Source organism: Dermochelys coriacea, chromosome 6, assembly GCF_009764565.3.
Source record: "Dermochelys coriacea isolate rDerCor1 chromosome 6, rDerCor1.pri.v4, whole genome shotgun sequence".
Taxonomy (NCBI): domain Eukaryota; kingdom Metazoa; phylum Chordata; order Testudines; family Dermochelyidae; genus Dermochelys; species Dermochelys coriacea.
Genome location: NC_050073.1, coordinates 13,295,307 through 13,319,253, shown reverse-complemented (window position 1 = coordinate 13,319,253; position 23,947 = coordinate 13,295,307). Strand labels below are relative to the sequence as shown.

Sequence of the window (23,947 nt, the reverse complement as noted above, 5' to 3'; positions counted from 1 at the left end):
TCCAATGGCTTTTTCATTCTGTATAAAAAATTGTCATCGACTGGAGTCACTTTGCATATCTTGCTGTACATTTGCTTTTGAAGAGCATGGGAAGTCATGCTTCCAAGACGACAGAAGTGGCTATATAAATAAGTATCACATGAGTTCAGAAGTCTGTAGTTTAATTAACAGATGAAACTTTATTTTTCTTGCGTTTTTTGACAACTGTGCAAAATCCATCATTGTGGCACAATGACGACAAAGAAACAGGGAATGCCCTCAGTGTGCCCACAGCTGCACTGCTGTGAAACAACAGTTTGAAAAAGGTGAGGATTTTGCACAAACTTTTAAGTCATCACTGTAGTGTACATGCTCTGTCTTTCCAGTCTTGCTGTACATTTGCTTTTGAAGAGCATGGGAAAGTCATGCTTCCAAGACGACAGAAGTGGCTATATAAATAAGTATCACCTGAGTTCAGAAGTCTGTAGTTTAATTAACAGATGTAACTTTATTTTTCTTGCGTTTTTTGACAACTGTGCAAAATCCATCATTGTGGCACAATGACTACAACGAAACATGGAATATCTATGCCCTCAGTGTGCCCACAGCTGCACTGCTTTGAAACAACAGTTTGAAAAAGGTGAGGATTTTGCACAAACTTTAAAGTCATTACTGGAGTGTACATGCTCTGTCTTTCCAGTTTAGTGAAGCCTCTCAGCAGCAATTTGAAGCAAGACATACAAACTAATCTGCGTGGACTTTGCGGGGATATCAGTAAGTATCACCTGAGTTCAGAAGTCTGTAGTTTAATTAACAGATGAAACTTTATTTTTCTTGCGTTTTTTGACAACTTTGAAAAATCCATCATTGTGGCACAATGACTACAACGAAACAGGGAATATCTATTGCAAGACATGCAAACTAATCTGCGTGGACTTTTCGGGGATATCAATAAGTATCACCTGAGTTCAGAAGTCTGTAGTTTAATTAACAGATGAAACTTTATTTTTCTTGCGTTTTTTGACAACTGTGCAAAATCCATCATTGTGGCACAATGACTACAACGAAACAGGGAATATCTATTGCAAGACATGCAAACTAATCTGCGTGGACTTTGCGGGGATATCAATAAGTATCACCTGAGTTCAGAAGTCTGTAGTTTAATTAACAGATGAAACTTTATTTTTCTTGCGTTTTTTGACAACTTTGAAAAATCCATCATTGTGGCACAATGACTACAACGAAACAGGGAATATCTATGCCCTCAGTGTACCCATAGCTGCACTGCTGTGAAACAACAGTATGAAAAAGGTGAGGATTTTCCACAAATTTTAAAGTCATTACTGGAGTGTACATGCTCTGTCTTTCCAGTTTAGTGAAGCCTCTCAGCAGCAATTTGAAGCAACACATGCATACTAAACTGCGGGGACTTTGATCTTTAGCTGCTTATATGCATCCGATGAAGTTAGCTGTAGCTCACGTAAGCTTATGCTCTAATAAATTTGTTAGTCTCTAAGGTGCCACAAGTACTCCTTTTCTTTTTGCGAATACAGACTAACACGGCTGCTACTCTGAAATCTTTCCAGTTTAGTGAAGCCTCTCAGCAGCAATTTCAAGCAACACATGCACACTAAACTGCGGGGACTTTGATCTTTAGCTGCTTATGGCATCTGGAAACGGAAGATACCCTTTGAGGAAGCAGAATTCTAGAAGTTTGGCTGAAATCAAACTGACTCTTTTCCCCTGTCTTTGAAAAAGGACATTTTTCAAAAATACATTGACTGTGTGAATGCCTACATCTTCATTCACTTAAGCTTTCAGGAGTTATTTGCAGCTTTGTTTTATGTACTGGAGGAAGATATAGAGACAATGGAAGATTCAGGGACTGCCATGTAAGATGTGTAAACATTATTAGAAAACTATTTAAACTCTATAAATTACTTAATCTTAATAGTGCGATTCCTGTTTGTTCTCTTAAATGAAGAAATAATGCAATTCATGGAGGAAAAATTTCCTGTAAAATTTCTCCTAAAATTAAGCCAGATTTGCTGAAGTGGGTTCAAACAAACCAAAAAAATATTTACCTTTCTCCAATGTGCATTAGGAGACGCGTCATATTTATAACCTTGAGGAGTTTAACTGCATGTTTGAGATGTATGAAGAAAACTTTGTGAAATGTGAATTGGATCAATAGATCCAATGGCTTTTTCATTCTGTATAAAAAATTGTCATCGACTGGAGTCACTTTGCATATCTTGCTGTACATTTGCTTTTGAAGACCATGGGGAAGTCATGCTTCCAAGACGACAGAAGTGGCTATATAAATAAGTATCACCTGAGTTCAGAAGTCTGTAGTTTAATTAACAGATGAAACTTTATTTTTCTTGCGTTTTTTGACAACTGTGCAAAATCCATCATTGTGGCACAATGACGACAAAGAAACAGGGAATGCCCTCAGTGTGCCCACAGCTGCACTGCTGTGAAACAACAGTTTGAAAAAGGTGAGGATTTTGCACAAACTTTTAAGTCATCACTGTAGTGTACATGCTCTGTCTTTCCAGTCTTGCTGTACATTTGCTTTTGAAGAGCATGGGAAAGTCATGCTTCCAAGACGACAGAAGTGGCTATATAAATAAGTATCACCTGAGTTCAGAAGTCTGTAGTTTAATTAACAGATGTAACTTTATTTTTCTTGCGTTTTTTGACAACTGTGCAAAATCCATCATTGTGGCACAATGACTACAACGAAACAGGGAATATCTATTGCAAGACATGCAAACTAATCTGCGTGGACTTTTCGGGGATATCAATAAGTATCACCTGAGTTCAGAAGTCTGTAGTTTAATTAACAGATGAAACTTTATTTTTCTTGCGTTTTTTGACAACTGTGCAAAATCCATCATTGTGGCACAATGACTACAACGAAACAGGGAATATCTATTGCAAGACATGCAAACTAATCTGCGTGGACTTTGCGGGGATATCAATAAGTATCACCTGAGTTCAGAAGTCTGTAGTTTAATTAACAGATGAAACTTTATTTTTCTTGCGTTTTTTGACAACTTTGAAAAATCCATCATTGTGGCACAATGACTACAACGAAACAGGGAATATCTATGCCCTCAGTGTACCATAGCTGCACTGCTGTGAAACAACAGTATGAAAAAGGTGAGGATTTTCCACAAATTTTAAAGTCATTACTGGAGTGTACATGCTCTGTCTTTCCAGTTTAGTGAAGCCTCTCAGCAGCAATTTGAAGCAACACATGCATACTAAACTGCGGGGACTTTGATCTTTAGCTGCTTATATGCATCCGATGAAGTTAGCTGTAGCTCACGTAAGCTTATGCTCTAATAAATTTGTTAGTCTCTAAGGTGCCACAAGTACTCCTTTTCTTTTTGCGAATACAGACTAACACGGCTGCTACTCTGAAATCTTTCCAGTTTAGTGAAGCCTCTCAGCAGCAATTTCAAGCAACACATGCACACTAAACTGCGGGGACTTTGATCTTTAGCTGCTTATGGCATCTGGAAACGGAAGATACCCTTTGAGGAAGCAGAATTCTAGAAGTTTGGCTGAAATCAAACTGACTCTTTTCCCCTGTCTTTGAAAAAGGACATTTTTCAAAATACATTGACTGTGTGAATGCCTACATCTTCATTCACTTAAGCTTTCAGGAGTTATTTGCAGCTTTGTTTTATGTAGTGGAGGAAGATATAGAGACAATGGAAGATTCAGGGACTGCCATGTAAGATGTGTAAACATTATTAGAAAACTATTTAAACTCTATAAATTATTTAATGTTAACAGTGCGATTCCTGTTTGATCTCTTAAATGAAGAAATAATGCAATTCATGGAGGAAAAATTTCCTGTAAAATTTCTCCTAAAATTAAGCCAGATTTGCTGAAGTGGGTTCAAACAAACCAACAAAAATATTTACCTTTGTCCAATGTGCATTAGGAGACGCGTCATATTTATAACCTTGAGGCGTTTAACTGCATGTTTGAGATGTATGAAGAAAACTTTGTGAAATGTGAATTGGATCAATAGATCCAATGGCTTTTTCATTCTGTATAAAAAATTGTCATCGACTGGAGTCACTTTTCATATCTTGCTGTACATTTGCTTTTGAAGACCATGGGAAGTCATGCTTCCAAGACGACAGAAGTGGCTATATAAATAAGTATCACATGAGTTCAGAAGTCTGTAGTTTAATTAACAGATGAAACTTATTTTTCTTGCGTTTTTTGACAACTGTGCAAAATCCATCATTGTGGCACAATGACGACAAAGAAACAGGGAATGCCCTCAGTGTGCCCACAGCTGCACTGCTGTGAAACAACAGTTTGAAAAAGGTGAGGATTTTGCACAAACTTTTAAGTCATCACTGTAGTGTACATGCTCTGTCTTTCCAGTCTTGCTGTACATTTGCTTTTGAAGAGCATGGGAAAGTCATGCTTCCAAGACGACAGAAGTGGCTATATAAATAAGTATCACCTGAGTTCAGAAGTCTGTAGTTTAATTAACAGATGTAACTTTATTTTTCTTGCGTTTTTTGACAACTGTGCAAAATCCATCATTGTGGCACAATGACTACAACGAAACATGGAATATCTATGCCCTCAGTGTGCCCACAGCTGCACTGCTTTGAAACAACAGTTTGAAAAAGGTGAGGATTTTGCACAAACTTTAAAGTCATTACTGGAGTGTACATGCTCTGTCTTTCCAGTTTAGTGAAGCCTCTCAGCAGCAATTTGAAGCAAGACATACAAACTAATCTGCGTGGACTTTGCGGGGATATCAGTAAGTATCACCTGAGTTCAGAAGTCTGTAGTTTAATTAACAGATGAAACTTTATTTTTCTTGCGTTTTTTGACAACTTTGAAAAATCCATCATTGTGGCACAATGACTACAACGAAACAGGGAATATCTATTGCAAGACATGCAAACTAATCTGCGTGGACTTTTCGGGGATATCAATAAGTATCACCTGAGTTCAGAAGTCTGTAGTTTAATTAACAGATGAAACTTTATTTTTCTTGCGTTTTTTGACAACTGTGCAAAATCCATCATTGTGGCACAATGACTACAACGAAACAGGGAATATCTATTGCAAGACATGCAAACTAATCTGCGTGGACTTTGCGGGGATATCAATAAGTATCACCTGAGTTCAGAAGTCTGTAGTTTAATTAACAGATGAAACTTTATTTTTCTTGCGTTTTTTGACAACTTTGAAAAATCCATCATTGTGGCACAATGACTACAACGAAACAGGGAATATCTATGCCCTCAGTGTACCCATAGCTGCACTGCTGTGAAACAACAGTATGAAAAGGTGAGGATTTTCCACAAATTTTAAAGTCATTACTGGAGTGTACATGCTCTGTCTTTCCAGTTTAGTGAAGCCTCTCAGCAGCAATTTGAAGCAACACATGCATACTAAACTGCGGGGACTTTGATCTTTAGCTGCTTATGGCATCTGGAACAAGGACATGTTTCAAAAAGACATTGACTGTGTGAATGCCTACAGCTTCATTCACTTAAGCTTTCAGGAGATATTTGCAGCTTTGTTTAATGTGCTGGAGGAAGATATAGAGACAATGGAAGATTCAGAGACTACCATGTAAACTTTGATCTTTAGCTGCTTATGGCATCTGGAAACGGAAGATACCCTTTGAGGAAGCAGAAATCAAGAAGTTTGGCTTAAATCAAACTGACTCTTTTCCCCTCTCTTTGAACAAGGACATGTTTCAAAAAGACATTGACTGTGTGATTGTCTACAGCTTCATTCACTTAAGCTTTCAGGAGATACTTGCAGCTTTGTTTAATGTGCTGGAGGAAGATATAGCGACAATGGAAGATTCAGGGACTGCCATGTAAGATGTGTAAACATTATTAGAAAACTATTTAAACTCTATAAATTACTTAATGTTAACAGTGCGATTCCTGTTTGTTCTCTTAAATGAAGAAATAATGCAAATCATAGAGGAAAAATTTTTCTGTAAAATTTCTCCTAATAAGTGTGCCCACAGGTGCACTGTTGTGAAAAAACATTTTGAAAAAGGTGAGGATTTTGCAAAATCTTTGCACAATCCATCATTGTGGTACAATGACTACAAAGAAACAGGGAATATCTATGCCCTCAGTGTACCTCAGTGTAAAACTATGTTCTTCTCCTCAATAAAGGTGGAAAAATAATCTTTTTCAGATTCTCTTTATCCAAAATCAGCTGTCCTTCCTGTTTTAAAATTCATGAAACACTGAATTTCAAGGACAGGCGTTTCTGCCTATATTCAGTGAATATCTTAAAAAGAACATTCCCCTTCCAAAACAGAAAGCCCGCCAACCCCTGCTTTTACACACAGTAGCTGGGTAAAAATCGTTGCTGACTTCCAGGTCGATGGTGCAAATTTATCTTTCGTAGTTTGGATGTTGTCCTCAGAGTGTTCAGTGGCCAGGTACTGTTGGGACCCAATGACAGTGGGTTGCTCTGTACTTGTTTGTCATTTTAGGGCGTTGTTCTCAGACTACTACAGTTGATTTGAGCTGTACCCTCATTGGCATTGTGTGCTGCAGGCTTTCATCTCTACTTTAAATCTAGTTGAACCACTTCAAGCAAAACTATAAACTTTAAATATTGCTATGAAATGGCCAAAGTGCAGAACGGCCCATAGTCAGTCTGTGGAGCACCTCAGCACGCAACAATTTGAGAATGGACGCCCAAGATTTTGATGAAAATGTCCTTTGCTAATAAGAGTTTGTCTATTCTATGCTACTGAAGCAAAATTGGTATAGTTCATCACTACATCACTGGCAGTATAGAATCATAGATACAGAGAGCTGGAAGGGATCTTTAGAGGTCATCTAGTCCCCTGTGCTGAAGCAGGACCAAATAAACCTAGACCATTCCTGACACGTGTTTGTCCAACCTCTCCTTGGAAACTTCAAAAATCTGTCACATATTTCAGCACAATAAGTGGAACATCATGCTTTTTTCCCTCTTTTTTTTTAAACAGAAAGTGCCACCCGGTAGCCTAGGGTGGACGTGCGCTGAGAGAGCAGCTAAGAGCACAGGAGTCCTAATTCCCATCTTCTACTGGCTGCTCTAATTTTGCTGTATGCAACACCCCTTTTTAACAAAGGTCCTTAGGGGAGCTGAACTATCATTGATCCATTTCACAGCTAATATAACTGATGTTGGAAAAGGCCAAAGCGGGCAGAGCAGGGAGTGGAACCTACGTGTAAAATGACAGACCTTGGTCTGCCTTGCAGGTGAAATGGGCCAAAATCTCTGCTTGTGTGGGGATGTCCACACAGTGTAGATGTTTGCTCCAATCCAGAAACTACGGCACTTAGAAGTTTGAGTCTGTCACTGCATCTGTGCTAATTGTAGTGATACTTTAGGTCAAAGGTAGTTAATTATTTTTTGTCAGGTCCAAATTTCCTGGTCTAGGTCCAGACTCCAGAAAAAATAATAAAAAGTATAGTGATAATATGTAAATAAAAAGCTTTTCAGAAAACCTTGGACAAGGTCCCTCACCAAAGGCTCTTAAGCAAAATAAGCTCTCGTGGAATCAGAGGGAACGGCCTCTCATGGCTTTGTAACTGGTTAAAAGATGGGAAACAAGGGGAAGGAATAAATGGTCAGTTTTCAAAATGGAGAGAGATAAATAGTGGTATCCCCCAGGAGGCTGTACTGATACCAGTCTAGGTCAACATAATCACAAATGATGTGGGGAAAAAAAGGTAAAGAATGAGGTAGTAAAATTTGCAAATGATACAAAACTACTCAAGATAGTTAAGTCCCAGGCAGACTGCGAAGAGCTACAAAAGGATCTCTCAAAACTGGGTGAATGGGCAACAAAATGGCAGATGAAATTCAGTATTGATAAATGGAAAGTAATGCGCATTGGAAAACATAATCCCAACTATACATATAAAATGATGGGGTATAAATTAGCTGTTACCATTCAAGAAACAGATCTTGGAGTAATTGTAGATAGTTCTCTGACAACATCTACTCAATGTGCAGCGGTAGTCAAAAAAATGAACAGAATGTTGGGAATAATTAAGAAACGGATAGATAATGATACATATGATATCATATTGCCTCTATATAAATCCGGGGTATGCCCACATCTTGAATACTGCGTGCAGATGTGGTTGCCCCATCTCAAAAAAGATGATATATTGGAATTGGAAAAGGTTCAGAAAAGGGCAATAAAAATTATTCGGGTGTATAGAACGGTTTCCGAATGAGCAGAGATTAGTAAGACTGGGACGTTTCAGCTTGGAAAAGAGATAAATAAGGGGGGATATAATTGAGGTCTATAAAATCATGACTGCTGTTGAGAAAGTAAATAAGGAAGTGCTATTTATACCTTCCCATAACACAAGAACTAGCGGGGGGTCACCAAATGAAATTAATAGGCAGCAGGTTTAAAACAAACAAAAGGAAGTATTTTTTCACACAAAGCATAGTCAACCTGTGGAACTCTTTGCTAGAGGATGTTTTGAAGGTAGCTGCTCCGCCAGTGTGAGGAAACAGTGCAGAAGGGCATGATATTAACCATGATGCGATTGCATAGGCTCTGAGAAAGGTTAAACATAGAAGGTGATGTCATCCATTGTTCACTGTTGTATGTATGCATGTGTGTGGACGTGCAGTGTTACAGGTGTGTTAGGAAGATGTACTGATGGTGTTCTCTAGCATAGACAGTCTCAGAGACTGCTTATTTACTCGTCACTCTGTAAAACTGCTGGAGGAACCCAGTTTCAGACTCTTGGGTGTAGGAGCAGAGTGTTTTCCACAGCTAGAACCCCTTGTCAGAGGGGATCAGACTGAGCCCTGACCTGGCAATGTCCCGAGCAAAATGCAAGCTCGTCTCTGCTAGTAACACCAGAGTCAGTGTGAGATGGTGAGCGATGAGAGAGTAAAATGAAGAAAAAGAAAGAAATAGAAAAAAAAAGATGGGTTTGGGATGGGACAGAAATAGAAAAGGAGACGAAACCTCCCCCAAAAAAACCCCACATTTGAGTCACGGAGAAGTTAGGCCAGATGGGGATACATTAATGTTAAATAAATAGTTATTGACAGGGATTAGATACCGTGATAACAGGTATCTTAGAAATACCTATGATTAAAAGAGCTCAGATCATCTTCTGTGTCGTCTGAGTCTTCTGTGATCTTAAGTAATTTTCCCTGGACACATGGCTTACCTCAGTTTCTCCTGCTCACCTGTTGGTTGATAGTTTCGTGAAATATAATTAAACTGCTAGGCTGAAAATAAAGCAATCCCATGCAAACTGACCGGAAATTTAAACAGATTTCTTAGCGGCTAGACAGTTATATACAGTCTCTACACCTGCCCTGGCAAAGAGGGCTGCACTGGTGTAGAATTTCCATCATAACAGCAATAATAATGGAATTTTTAAAAGAAGAAAAATACAGCTACTTACTTTAATTTCTTTAATTTACAGTTTGGATCCTTCAAAAGTTGACAGAGCAGATAAATAGGCGAATGCTTCGGCTCACCCCAATGCTGTATCCTAAAAAGAGAGAATAGATATGTTCTATGTACTAATCTGGGGACAGATTTTAAATCTATTTCCTTAATATTAAAATATCCCTTTGTATAGCGCAATCATACACAGTGTATGAGTTACTCTACAGTTTCAGTTTATTATAAATACCCCAAAACAATGTATGTATAGTGTATTACGATGTACTTTAATTACACAAATAAAATAGGTTCTACTAAGTGTTATCCATTCATTTTTTTGGACTTCTATAATGCTGGTCCTTTGAGTAGTTAAATAAAATTATATAGACTCCCACAAATGGAATGTCTCCAGTGTTCACATATTTTCATGTTGGGCAGTAATCATTGCATCATTTCTGGAGATAAACACGTTTATTCCAATTTTATTTAACCAGGAGTGTTAATATACCAACAAAGATAAAAAACCAATAATTTGAGTATTTGTTTATAATTTTACATATGCTGGCTGTCACTCAGTATTATGTAACTGGTGTTACACTTTGTGAATTTACATCTCTATAAATAACTAGAAATGGTGGTTTATTAGTTCCTGACCCCAAAGAGTGCAAGAAGGCAAGTTAAATTTAAGACAGCATCTCCCTAAAAAATAGTTCAGGCGGAATAGTGCAAAAATTAAAGAATATTCTGATGAACTTAAAGTAAATTTACTTCCATTGTGTTAACACAGCTTTACTGTTCATGCGCTACAAATATTCTAGCAAACAAGTTTACAAAGAGGAATGTTGCTGAAACCATGAATATTACAAAACGTTTGCATGGAACAAAAAATCAGAATTTGTAATCCTGATATTTCATATTGGAATTCTGGTTCTAATGTCTATGCTCATCCATTCACAGAACAGAAGCCTGTGAGATGACCCATGTGTCCAATCAAAATTAATAACTTTGAACTCATACATTTTTAACACATATCTTGGTAAGAAGCAGATAATGATACAGATTTGATATTTTGGGTGGCACAGTCATTGGCTCTGCTCTCCTCCTTCTATCCCTCTCTTTGTTCCAGCATCCCAGATACTGAGCTATCTTTGTGCCATTGTCACTCCTTCCCTCATCGGTCTCCTCAAGCTCTCGCTTCTCCTCAGGTTCATTTCCCTTTCAATAAAACAGTACCTAGCGCTCATATAGCACTTTGCATCCATAGATCTCAAAGCTTGTTTTCTGGAAGAAATGTTCATTAAAGCAACTTACCACCTTTGTGGAGTTGGCAAGGAAGAGACTCCCACTTTCTGCATACACCAGCAACATCCTCTGCATGCTGTATCCTTCAGATAAACCATACAAAATGCCCCCACCCTCTTCTCTAAGGCCAACACCTATTAACCAAAACACACTTAAGATATAGTAAATAATTACATACAACATCCCATATTCACCTCCAAATATCACAGTTTGTAAGAAAAAATCCTTTCAACAATTAATCCAGAATCCTAACACTAAATTATGTTTTTCTCCCATATGGGGTATCACCCAATCACAACCTTAAGATGCAAAGCCCAGATCTCCACCACCTCAGTGCTAGGAAAAACTCTTGGGGAAGAAATACCACTAATTCCTGTGCGTAGGCCTATAGAGGGATTAGATTTTTAATAGTAAATGTCAGCAAACATCAGTTTCACCCTGGTTATATCGGTCATTACAACAATTAGTATCACACCCTACTCCTATTAATCCTCCTCCGTCCAACGACGTCAGGGCATTTAATTGCCCATTTCATTTGAAGTGGTCTCTTATAACATATGTGAAACCCTTATGCTTCACCATTTGTCCCCAGATTGTATTTCAGCTACAATACTCTGGCTACTTTCTCCAGACGTGTCGTGCTCTGTACAGCTCAAAACTTGTCCCTTCCATCAACAGAAGTTGGTCTAATAAAACATGTCACCTCATCCACCTTGTCTCGCTCATATCTTGGAACCAACACAGCTGCAACAACACTGATTTCACCATACACGCGCAAACAGATAAAAAATATTTTCATCAATAACAATAGAAATTTACAGACAGGCCAAGTAAGAAAAATGCTGCAGAGTTTGATTTGAAGATATTTACCCTGTATATTTTGACATGTGATTATAACAATTTGTGCTTCAAAGCTTATAGAGGTTTAACTTTTTCAATCTCACCATCTATTGTCATTAAATAATTATTGTCTAACTGCCTTCTCATAATATCCACTACTCTGAACATTTAAATTGATCAAAATCTAAAAAAACAAAAACTTAAAACTCATAATTTGCGCAAGTCTGAAAAGATAAACTGATGAATATTAAAAGCTTACAAATAAACAGTGATATAATCCATCAAAACTATACAAAGATAAAAATCAAATTCTGCCAAGCCTATCTATCTATATATATATAAGTGAATTGTATCCACTTTGCAAATTAATTCCAATTCAGCAGTCTCTCCTTGAAATCTGTTTTTGAAGTTTTTTTGTTGAAGAATTGCAACTTTCAGGTCTGTAATCGGGTGACCAGAGAGATTGAAGTGTTCTCCAAGAGGTTTTTGAATGTTATAATTCTTGACCTCTGATTTGTGTCCATTCATTCTTTTACGTAGAGATTGTCCAGTTTGACCAATGTACCTGGCAGAGGGGTATTGCTGGCACATGATGGTATACGTCACATTGGTACCTAATTCCTGTCCATGTCTATTTATTTAGCATTCATGTGTCCCCATCTGGCCTAACTTTTCCCTGAGTCAAATGTGGGGTGTTTTTTTGGGGGGGGGTCGTCTCCTTTTTTATTTCTGTTCCATCCCAAACCCAGGTTTTTTTCTGTTTCTTTCTTTTTCTTCATTTTACTCTCTCATCGCTCACCGTCTCACACTGACTCTGGTGTTACTCGCAGAGACGAGCTTGTATTTTGCTCGGGACATGGCCAGGTCAGGGCTCAGTCTGATCCCCTCTGACAAGGGGTTCTAGCTGTGGAAAACACTCTGCTCCTACACCCAAGAGTCTGAAACTGGGTTCCTCCAGCAGTTTTACAGAGTGACGAGTAAATAAGCAGTCTCTGATACTGTCTATGCTAGAGAACACCATCAGTGCATCTTCCTAACACACCTGTAACACTGCACGTCCACACACATGCATACATACAACAGTGAACAACGGATGACATCACCTTCTATGTTTAACCTTGCTCAGAACCAATGCAATCGCATCATGGCCACTACCATGCCCCTCTGCACTGTTTCATCACACTGGCGGAGCAGCTGCAGTGGTACAATGAGTCTTCTCCTAGTGCAGTTCCACATTGTTGCTGCCCATCCATTTCTGAGAGCTTTGACAGCTCGGTGTTATTGGGCTCAACATAGGGGTGTTTGGGTGAAAATGAATAGCATGTACATGCAGCATATCACACCAGATGATCTAATGATCTCTTCTGGCCTTACACTCTATGAAACTGGCCCCGTCTGGTGTCAAACGGCTCATCAGAAAACCAGATAATTTCGATAAAAATGGACAAACTGTTTCCTTTTCCAGCTAACTGTGCCACTCGTACCTCTGCTGCATGCCATCCCCAGAGCAGCTGAGGGGAGACTGCCAGGTCTCTGCTCGGCCTGCCCCCAACGCCATCCCCCATCCTTCGGATTAACAAAGATATAGCATTGCATTTCTCATTCGAACGTTTGAATTTCAAAACCGTGTCAATTTAAAAAAAAACCACACAAAACCCGCTGTCTTTGCTTGGTCCCTTGGGACTTCTTCTGAAAAACATAAAAAGCAAAACCTGTGGTTCGTGAGGACTGCCGTGGTTCATGTGTGTGCTTTGCAAGGCACTGATTTTTACTGACGGTTGCCATGGCTGTGCATTCACTGCGCGTGTAGCAGCTTCCATGCTCCTGAGTTCTGCAAAAGAGAACACCGAGCTGGATAGTTACCTAACGAAAGAAGTCTGTATAAGGAACAGCTGGTCCCCAAAGCGGGGAGAATGTGAATTCACGGCAGAAATTAGTTTGGGGCTCTCAGCTGGAACATTATATCCCTTATTTAGCACATGATGCAGTAGAGGAACTCCCAGAGTACTTGCAGGTCATTGCTGTGGATTCTTGGTTTCGTGCCTGGCAGAGGAATGAATATTTCTCATCTTTTCTGGCCCATTATAGTGTGGGATGAGCCTTGCCTCTGGGATTGTTCCTGCTTTCAGGAGGGGGTTGGACTAAATGACCTCCTCAGGTCCTTTCCAACCCTGATATTCTATGATTTTATGAAATGGAAGAGCATTGGCTTTTTACACACTGAGGGGACATACAGGCCAGATGGCCTCAGGAAGACCATGGAGCCCTTAAGATTTTGAAAGGTCTCCTCTGTTTGACGCAGAACAATCCCAAATCTTCACAGGAAAGGTCTTCACTTATGGTCTGGACAGCTGGACCTGAATTCTTCAGCCATGAGAATGTCTTTGATGTAGCTTATGTGGGCACAGCATCCAAGACACTTTTGTTGGCATGAAAGGCATGTGTGGCTTCTTGCTGACCTTCAGAAAAAACCCCATTCACCTGGCTCTTGCCATCGTCTGTGAACTGCTCGAGAAGAGAGAAGCTTCTCCCAAGTGAGGAAATCATATTCGCCCAATGCTGTCTGATAGTTGCCCATCTTCATCTAGAGTGCGGACGTTTGCCTGGCTAGAAGATCCAGCCTTTGGCCTCCTCATCCTCAGGGATAGATCTAGCAGCACTGGGTTGTCATCACTTCTATTAACAGCTATTACAGTGAGCAAGGGAGAAGGTGGGAATAGAAATATTGACACGCAGATGGATGGCCCTGACAGAGGCAACCTGCCCACATAGATCAGCATGGAAACATTTCCTCTGGAGTGGTGGCCGGGGCATGGAGGGACATGCGAATGTTTATCATATCTGGCATGTAGGTACCTTGCGATGCCGGCTGCAGAGGTCTCATGCAAATGCCTGTTCTCACTTTCTAGTGATATTGTAAATAAGTGGACAGAATTATCTCCTGTAAAGGTAAACAAAGTTGTTTGTTTAACGATTGACTGAACAAAAAGCAGTACTAAGTGGACTTGTAGGCTCTAAAGCAGGGATTCTCAAACTGGGGGGGGTCCTGCAGAAGGCTGACAAATTGAGCCCTTCAGAGCTTGGTGGCCAGAGAATACCGACTGCTGGCTGGGCACCCAGCTTTGATGGCAGTGCCACCCACAGCAGCAGTGCAGAAGTAAGGGTGGCATGGTATGGGGGCCCATCACTGCCTGAAATATTTTCAAATTTTGAAAGTTTGAGAACCCCCCTCCTCTAAAGTTTAGAATTTTTTTGTTTTTGGGTGAAGTTATGTAAAAAAAAAAATCTACATTTGTAAGGTGCAATCTCTTTGTCTTGAAAATGCAATACAGTATGAAGTGAACTGAAAAATTCTATTGATTTTGTTTATTATTTTTAATATTTGTGTTTAATATTTGCACTGTAAAAGTAATAATCAAAAATAATATAGTGAGCAGTGTGCGCTTTGTATTGTGTTGTAATTGAGAGTAATGTATTTGAGGATGTAGAGAAACATCCAAAAATGTTTAATAAATTGGTTGTCTATTGTTTAACAGTGTAACTAAAACTGTGATTAATCACGAATATTTTTTAAATTGTGAATACTTTTTTTGAGTTAATCATATGCGTTAACTGTGATTAATCGACAGCCCTAATTGATAGATAATAGAGCGTCATAAGCCTTTCTTGAAAAGTAGGATTTAAAGAGGAGAAGATTTTGGAAGTATGAATAGGAGTTATGGGTAAAGGCGACTTCATAGAAGAAGATGGACAGACAAGAATAGTTAAAGGAAATAATGGGGATATTGGCTATGTAATTTGGTTACAATTTGGTTGGATCTGAGTTACTACAGAGAATTCTTTCCTGGGTCTCTGGCTGGTGAATCTTGCCCACATGCTCAGGGTTTAGCTGATAACCATATTTGGGGTCGGAAAGGAATTTTCCTCCAGGGCAGATTGGCAGAGTCCCCAAGGGGTTTTCGCCTTTCTCTGCAGCGTGAGGCAGGGGTCACTTACTAGAGGATTCTTTGCACCTTGAAGTCTTTAAAACACGAATTGAGGACTTCAGTAGCTCAGACATAGGTCAGGGGTTTATTGCAGGAGTGGATGGGTGAGATTCTGTGGCCTGCGTTGTGCAGGAGGTCAGACTAGATGAGCATAATGGTCCCTTCTGACCTTAAAGTCTATGATTCTATGATGTGGGAGATGATTTCTGGTATAAGCCAGACACTGTGAAAGTAGATCTCGCAGATTCTCCAGGGGCTGAAGACGGCATCTCTCTTCCTACCTTTCCTACTTCCTTACTTTTACTAATTCACACGTTCTTGTCATTCCTCATCTAGCCCAATTTCACATTAAAAAAACAAAACACCCAGCAGTAACAAAAGTGACACAATTGTTAGTTAGCTATCACTAGGTTAATTTGCTTGTATGTTCTCTCCCCACCCGTAAGCCTTTATCTGGTTGTTTCTCGGAGACTATAATCCTCCCGGGTAGGGACTGTCTCGTTATCTTTGTTTGTAGAGCACCCAAAACAATGAGCTGCAATTCTGCTTGGAGCTTTGGGTCACTATCATCTTCTAAATGTAGAATAATGATAGAAAGAGATCTTTATTAACATCCTCTTAAATCTTCCTCACACCCTGCTCAGAATTCTGTGAAGCAATGGAGAAGAGGTGGTGGTGGTGGGGGGGGTCATGACCTGGGAGATGGATGATCTCTGGGAGTGAATCTTCCCTAGTGAATCTTCTGTTCTTTGAAGAGGAGCAACAGTGAGATCAGCTCTACAGCCTCATGGATGGGGGAAGCCCATATGGGCTAATAGATCCACAGAGACTTTGAACCTTAAGCCTGTAATGATCCTAGAGCTCCACAGGAAGGAATAGATCCCCAGGGAAGGGATGTGGATGCAGCATATAAGGGTATCAGAAAGTACCCTGGTCAGAGGCAGCACTAGAGGGATGAAGGACACTTTCTGTTCCTGGGTTCTGGGGAACTTCAGCATGGGCCTTGTCCTCCATTCCAGAAGGTAACTAGGCTGAAAGTATGGCTCCCTTGCGCCCCATTTCATTTCCCCTGTGTGTTGCCTTGATGCTGTAGAATGCTGAGATGTAACGGGGAAGTTTTCTGGGCAGAAGCAACAGGGGAGTAGAAGGAAAACTAGCACTGGCAGCACATACTGCTCATATCAGATGTGCCAGCCTTGATCCCCAAAGGTTAGTTCCCCAGGTGCTCGGGTTTAGCCCATGCATCAAATGAGCCACTTTCTATGAATGCCTCCCCCTGGTCAAACATCCCCAAACTTTCCTCACAGGACTTACCCTTGAGCCAAGTGTGGAACTGCGTTATTGTGTCACGGCTTCACCCGTCTCCTCTAGGGACTGGTCATATTCCACCGATGACCACTCACGCCTCCATTTCTTTAAGCATCTTCCCCAGCCAAACTTTGCTGTCCTTGGTGTCTTCTAGCAGGGGACTGGCACTGTTATTTGTCCCGACATGTAGGACAATCCATGGATTTCTTTTTTTGCCACCCCTGTCAGGCTCCATTTAAGCCTCAGGTCCATATGTCATATCCTTTCTCCTGGCAGATGGCACACCCTTCTGTTCTCTGGATCTGCTCTGGTGACAGGCCTGTCAGTCCTTCTTAGTAAGAATCCCTTAATCACATAGGCCTGCCTCTTCCTGGTATTGTTGTGAAGCCCAGGATCCCTCCCATTTGTTGTTCTTTCTATCAGTACATCAGTCTGACCTATGTTCCCCATCCTTCCTAGAGCTCTGATCCAAGGGTATCTCCATCACCTCTTCCTTTCTTCTGCCGGGACTCCTTCTTCTTCTTTGTCACCTCACCTTCTCATTGCTTCTCCTCCTCGCCTTCATCAACTGGTCTCTTCCTCTGCCTTGTTCTTGTGGTCACATATTTCCAAGAGTCACTCCCTTGTCTAGCAGACACTTTTCAGGTCCTCTCGTTCAGCAGGTGCCTGCAAATCTTGAGTTGTGTGTGCGGCTTCTTTTCTTTCATCACCTCTTCAAATCCCCATCTGAACTCCATCGTCTCCATCTGCATCTCTGCTCCTCCGATCTTCTGTCAGGTACCGACTCAAGAATGCTGTACATTCCGTAGCTTCTGCACCCAGACATCTTTGTCTCCTCTCCTGTTTAGGTCACCTCTCTTGCTGCCTCAGTAGCCATCATTGTCTTCTCTTCATAGTCCTTAGCCTAAAAGAAAAAAGGAGGAAGATCCCCCTACCAAGGTCATAGAGAGATTGCCCTGTTCGATGTTCTTTGGTCACTGTTATTTATATTGTAGCCTTGTCTGCTCTGAACACTGCAAATTTCCCGCATTGGACTACTGATGGTGCAACTCTCCGTTTAACATTGCGATCAATGAGAGCTACAGATGCATGTGGATTGAAATCCACCCATAGTATTGCGTCCTTAGCATCCGCTACTACAGTGATTTTATTGTGATTTTATTCCCAGAATAAAGGAATCTTTGTAGATAGCCACTGGTACCCACTGAGGGAACTGGACAGACAGGAGCACTAATTGCCCTTTCTGTTTATCTGTGTCTTGCAGGTTTGTGAATTGCTCTCTCACAGCCGCTTGCTGCAGGGATCTCTCCTCTCTTCTCAATACCAAACCAACCCTGAGAGAATTGGAGCTGTCAGATAAAGTTCTGGGAAACTCAGGAATTAAACTGTTGTGTGAGGGACTGAAACATCCAAACTGCAAAGTGCAGAAACTGAGGTAGGTGAGTGTTTACAGGTTTCTTTGAAGCAAAGAACTCAGCAGGGTGTGAGGATGGGGTAAGATGTCCGCTCCCTTTCAGGTACATAGGTGAGTGAAAGGTGAGTATCCCTCTAGCCCCTGACATGTCTGTGACTCATAATAGCCTGAGAGCTTGTCTTATTTGAAAAATGGAAATAGAGGTCCAAACTGGAGCACTAATAACAGTCCCGCTCCACCTGAGGAATATGTATTAGATATAAAACAAAAAAACCCCACTTTATGTTAAAAGAGCATTAAGGTTGCAAAGTCAAGCACTGAAGTTAGGGAATGCCAGAATTAAAGTTGCCTGGGTAAACTTAATTCAGCTGCCCTGTGCATATGCATTACAATACATTCTTTAATTACATGACTATATATTATTTGTTCCAGAGGAGCCCTGCCTCATGCAGTGCACAGGATGGAGAGCGCTCACTGAATCAGCAGCTGTTCACTATTCTGTTTTATCCTCAGTGTAGCACTGGCTGTCCATGCAGTTGAAGGTGGGGTTGGAGGTGAACCAGTGGCTCTTGGTCTCCTACAGGAAGCTGCTCTTGCTGCTTGGTGGTGCTGCAGGGAGCTCTGCATAGTCAGTGTGTAGACCGACTCGCAGTCCGATGCCTGTCTCAAACATGGTGCAGTACACATTAAGGTGGAGGTTACATTAATAAAATAGATGTAGATAAATAGAAGAGAGAATGAGGGAGAGGGAAAAGGCAGGGGTGGTTAGGTACAATGAAGGTCTGGTACTCTTCATGCAGTCTTAGCCTTTGTCCAAACGTATCCAGAACAGATACATTAGTAAATATCTTAGCTGTAAGTTGTGCCACTCTGCGGAGGGTGGCAGGTCATAGCACTGCTTTAGCAGTAGAAAAGGAGCAAAGCCCTCATCACTGACTAATTGGGAAGCCTGTACAATGCCCCTGCTTGGCCAGTTCTTCCAACTTACAGGTTTGCATCTAATTTGCAAGTCTGGGTTGCCCATAAAGACGCCTGATGTGAAGCTGAGGGTTAAATGGGTACCTCTTAGCTAGGACAGCCCAGACGGCGCATGTGGCCACCACAGTGAGCACTCTATTTTTCTCCATTAGACAAGGGGCCCTGCAGAGGGGACTGGGTGCAATAACACCGGTTCAGTTTCCACCCACATGGATATAAAGGTGTTGGCACACTGGACCCAGCCTGACATCTGTGACCTGAGAAAAGCAAAATAGTAATTTTGTAGATCTAGGAGACTAATCTCACCCCCTGTCTGTAAGGAACTGAAGTTTTTAAAATGATAATCATGGCCATTAGTCAGGGCCCGAAAGGAAGGCTCTAATGATGCTATTAAATATTTTAAAAACAGACATGATGGGGGGGAGTAGAAATGGTTAGTTTGTGTAGCTCAGCAACTCTTGCTGATCTTCTACAGCCCAGTGGAGTGGAAGTGGAGTGCTGCATCCCCCAGCCTCTACACACCTTTCCATGACATCTGGCAAGGAGGAGGGTGCTCTCTCTCTCTCACTCACTTCCAGTGTGTGTCATGTCAAACTACTGGGAACTAAGGACCCCCAGCAGCGAGACATGGTGACATGCCAGGTTTTTCTTCTGGCACCAATTTTTAAAAGTGGAATTGGGATCCTCAGGTTCCTACAGTGGAGAAGGAGGCTGCCCACTCCCGCCATCCAGTGATCTCTTCGGTAGATTTGGTGTGCTAAGCAAACACACAGACCTTGTATAATCCCCAAACAAACTGTTCATATTGATCTGTCTGGGCCATTCATCAAACGTTTCATTAACTCCCCAACGCAAATGGAGGAGCAAAGGCAGTGTAAATAAATCCTTTCTGCAGACGGTTCACTCCCATCAGATGAATTTGGGGTGTGGTCTTCCCTGAACTCTCCTGCTGGGGAACTTCACATTGTCATTTGAGGAGAATTGATGTACATTTTCCAAACATTAATAAAATGCAATCTTGGAGCAGACGAGAACCCGGAGAAGTAAGTTAGTCACAGTCACTGGATAGGTTGTGTGTGAAAGCAGAGCAGATGACAATAGAGAAGTAAACTTGGTGTAAAACAGAAAAGGTGCTCAATTCCCTGCAGGCTGTTTAAAAATCTTTCTGCTTCTAGTGATTTTTAAGCAGAGGCACTTCCTCACCAATCCTGACATGGAACGGAATTGGAAACTTCATAAAATATTTAAGCCCTCGCTGCTTGAATTCCCCTAGCCTTTCTAAAGGTTGAGCTTGAAAAATCATTGTCTTATTTCATGGTGTTCCCCAAAACAGTGTGTTATCAGGAGCTAGCTGCAGTATTTTCTTTTATAATGAATTGGAGAAGTTTAACAATCAGTGTGTGAGGTTTGACTCTCAGGGCCATCTCAGAGGTCCCTGGTTCCTAAGATCTTTCCAGATCAAATTCAAAAATCATCCAGCAGGCTTATGTAAGGAGCAGGAGGATAAATTCTAGGGATTTGCCTTGCTCAGCTCCTTCAGGTACCTCCACACTTCTCAGATTATTATGGTGCGAGCTCCACTTGAGTTCTGCTGGCTTACATTCTGCAGAGGATATGCCTTTAAGGCTTCTCTGTACCTGAGCCAAGAGCCCCTCCACTAGATCCTCCACTGCTGATATTCTCTTTCAGCTTCATTCATCAGTCCCATTAGTGCTTTCAGAGAGGAATCAGCTGAGATAACAGCTTGATTATCTCAAGGTTGTGGCCTTGATTGCTAATGTATCTGTAGAAGCTTTTTTCAACAGGGCTATAATAGGTTCAGTACCCTTGTTCGCAGCCTTCTTGCTGGGGTGGGAGGGGGAGTGTCTCCATTTTCCTCATCTTTTGGCCACTGGCAAAGCCCACAGTAGTCATATTGTTGCCTATTGGCATTTAAAAGGCTTGGGGTACCTGTTCCTTTGTTGGGGGCAGGGGGGGATCAGGTGTGGGTTCCCGATGCTGATTGGAAGTGGATGTAGAGGATGGCTTTGGCGTGCAAGAGATTTCCTCCACCATGCCAAACAGTACCCCGTGAACATTTATATAGAAGGTAAACAAAACCATCAAACTAGCAAGTCGGGGGTGGCGGCCATGGCCATTTAACAATCCCAACAGGGGACAGAGGCTGTACCCCCAGGAAGCCTTCCTGGCTCTTGAAAAAGAGACAATGGACTTTGGGAAATGGGATGCATAAGCAGAAACAGCCAGCCATTTTTGCATCCATCACCTGAAGGACATGAGGTCAGAGCTCTTGAACTCTAAGGAAAGATGGATCCTTCAACCAAGGAAATTGAAGTATTTAGGAACTGAGAAATCATAGAGCTCTGTGAGGCTCAAACAGGGGAGGTGGTACTCTATAACCCATGTCTTGATGGCAGTAGTCAGTCAGTGACCGTGATTTGTCACTGGTTCTTCAAGTCCTTGCTTGATTGGTAGGGCACTATTATCTTGTGAATATAGCTGGGTCTGTGAGCTTCTGGGGGCAGGCCACCATGGCCAGAACTTTTGCCTGGAGATGATGAGAGTTCGGCTCTCCATTTTATGGAAAGGATGGTCTGATTGGGATAGGACAATGATTGTTGCTTACATCGATGTTCATTATGAAGATCAGATACAGGGTGTGACCAGCTTTGTGTGTGTGTGTAGGCCCAGAGGCTCCATGTGACAATCATTGGGTGAAAAGGGTAGACTAGATCAGATATATTGTTGATGTAAATGCTGAAGTCTCCAAGGATGGTAATTCTTGAGAACTCCATCACCGTATCAGGCAGTATCTCTGTCAGCTTCTCTGGAAAACCTGTGCTGTCTGAATGCTACTGTTGATCTTGTCATTGGTCTCTGAAATTAAGTAGATACACTCAAAGGTCAGGGGAAGAGGTGGGGATGGTGTTGGAGAGGAAGTCTTACCCCAAACCTTATTCCTCATTGGTTGATGGCTGAGGTTTGGAGATTGAAATGTCTGATTTATTCTTAATGCTGCTAAGGGTGACGAGACAGCAGTGGGGCTGAATCAGGAAGTCCCACCCAACACTGGCTTCTCATTGGACAAGGGGTGGGGTTTGGGGCAGGGCCTAGCATAATATGCATGGATTCTTATGAAGGAGACTAAGACAAAGCTAAGAGAGATGGTTACTTATTAGAAGCAAAGCATGGGCCTTCTCCAAAGTGTGATTGCACTCTCTCTCTTTCTTTCTCTTTTTCTGAACCTGCATGTGCTGCCAGGCATGGCTGTCTTAAAAATATCCTCACAGCTAGCACTGGACTCTTGGCCCAATTTCAATGCTGATTGGGCAGGAGAGGGGCTGGTGGGCAAGGCCACTTGTCAGAACAGCTGTGATGAGTGCAATTCATGTGCTGATCACTCTTGTCTTTATTTCCTCTCTTGTGCAGGTTGAAAAGCTGTCATCTCAAAGACACTTGTGGTAGGGATCTCGCTGCTGTTGTCAGAACCAAACGGAGCCTGAAAGAGCTGGATATGTGTTATAATTATAATCTAAGAGATACTGGGGAGCAACAGCTGTGTGAGGGACTGAAACATCCAAACTGCAAATTAGAGAGATTGATGTAAGTAACATTTTGCCACCTCTGTGTATTTACAGGTGTCCTTTGTTTAAAGCGCTCACCCATGGGGGTGGCTGGTGTCCGATCCCTTAACTCTCTCTCCAGCATTTGTGTCAGTGGCTCACAACATGCACCAGCCTGTCTTGTTTGGGGATTGTAAGTAAAGCTGGGCCCAGAACAGAGAGCTGGCTCCACAGTCCCAATTTTGGGGGGATAAATAGTTTTTTTTCCTTTTAAACAATCCTTAATAAAATGCATTTATTAAAAAGAGCGCACTCTTACCTTTTAGCCAACCCACATTGTATAGCTATTTAAATGACTTTTGACACCCTGACAATTTAATTTAAAACAACTAAGAGAAAAAGAGGACTTGGGCCTCTGACTATTCTGAACCTCCCCTCACACCCCCGTTTCACCTCCAGTGACTCTTGCCTTTGACGTTCGAGCTGCTCTCAGCAGACAGACCGCACCAGTGTGAAGACAGATCCTTTGAAGTGCAGCCCAATGGGAATGGGGATGGGTGTGTTTATGATTACAAATAGGGCAGGCCAGAACGAGTGCCCATGTTGGACTTGCAATTAAAACAAAAAAAAAAAGGGAAACCTGCTGGACAAAGATATTGTTCTTCTCTGTTCTGTATCAATAAGTTTCTATTTCTTCATGTCGGACACTCCACCACCCCACCCCCACACCGCTGGCCTGTGATGTCCTGGGAAACTCTGGAGACTTTCAACAGATTTTCCCAACACTCATTGTGACGCTTCTGCTCAGATTTCCAAACAACCTGCATGTTGGATGCTGAACCCTCAGAAGCACTAGCTGCGTGAATGGCAAAATCAGCCTCCTTTTTCAGCAACTTCACTCCATCATTGGAGGTTTGGGGTTAATACTCCCAATCTCTAATGCAGGACGCCCCTTGAACATCTTCTTCCAAGAACATCAGATCCTTTGCCTGGAGGGCCGAATGGCTTCTTTCCCCATCTATTTCCATCAGTCCTCAAGCAAGGCTTCATAGCTCTGCCTATCAGTGTATAGATAGATAGGACTCATCTCAGGGCTGTTTGTTTTCTCCTTTTATTCCCAAAATCGGTG

The 23,947-nt window shown here is 41.5% G+C and overlaps 1 protein-coding gene and 1 long non-coding RNA gene across 2 annotated transcripts in view; both read left to right on the top strand.

Moving 5' to 3' along the window:
* Nucleotides 1–23,947, top strand: part of LOC119857281 (NACHT, LRR and PYD domains-containing protein 3-like) — a 158,660-nt gene that overhangs the window by 110,286 nt on the left and 24,427 nt on the right. The window contains 1 exon segment of the mRNA XM_043516754.1: nucleotides 22,685–22,858. Coding sequence (XP_043372689.1) covers nucleotides 22,685–22,858 — 174 coding nt within the window.
* Nucleotides 2,626–14,558, top strand: LOC122460668. The gene is made up of 4 exons (XR_006282123.1): nucleotides 2,626–2,656; nucleotides 11,979–11,985; nucleotides 12,402–12,409; nucleotides 14,342–14,558. It is a non-coding gene; the product is annotated as an uncharacterized LOC122460668 (long non-coding RNA).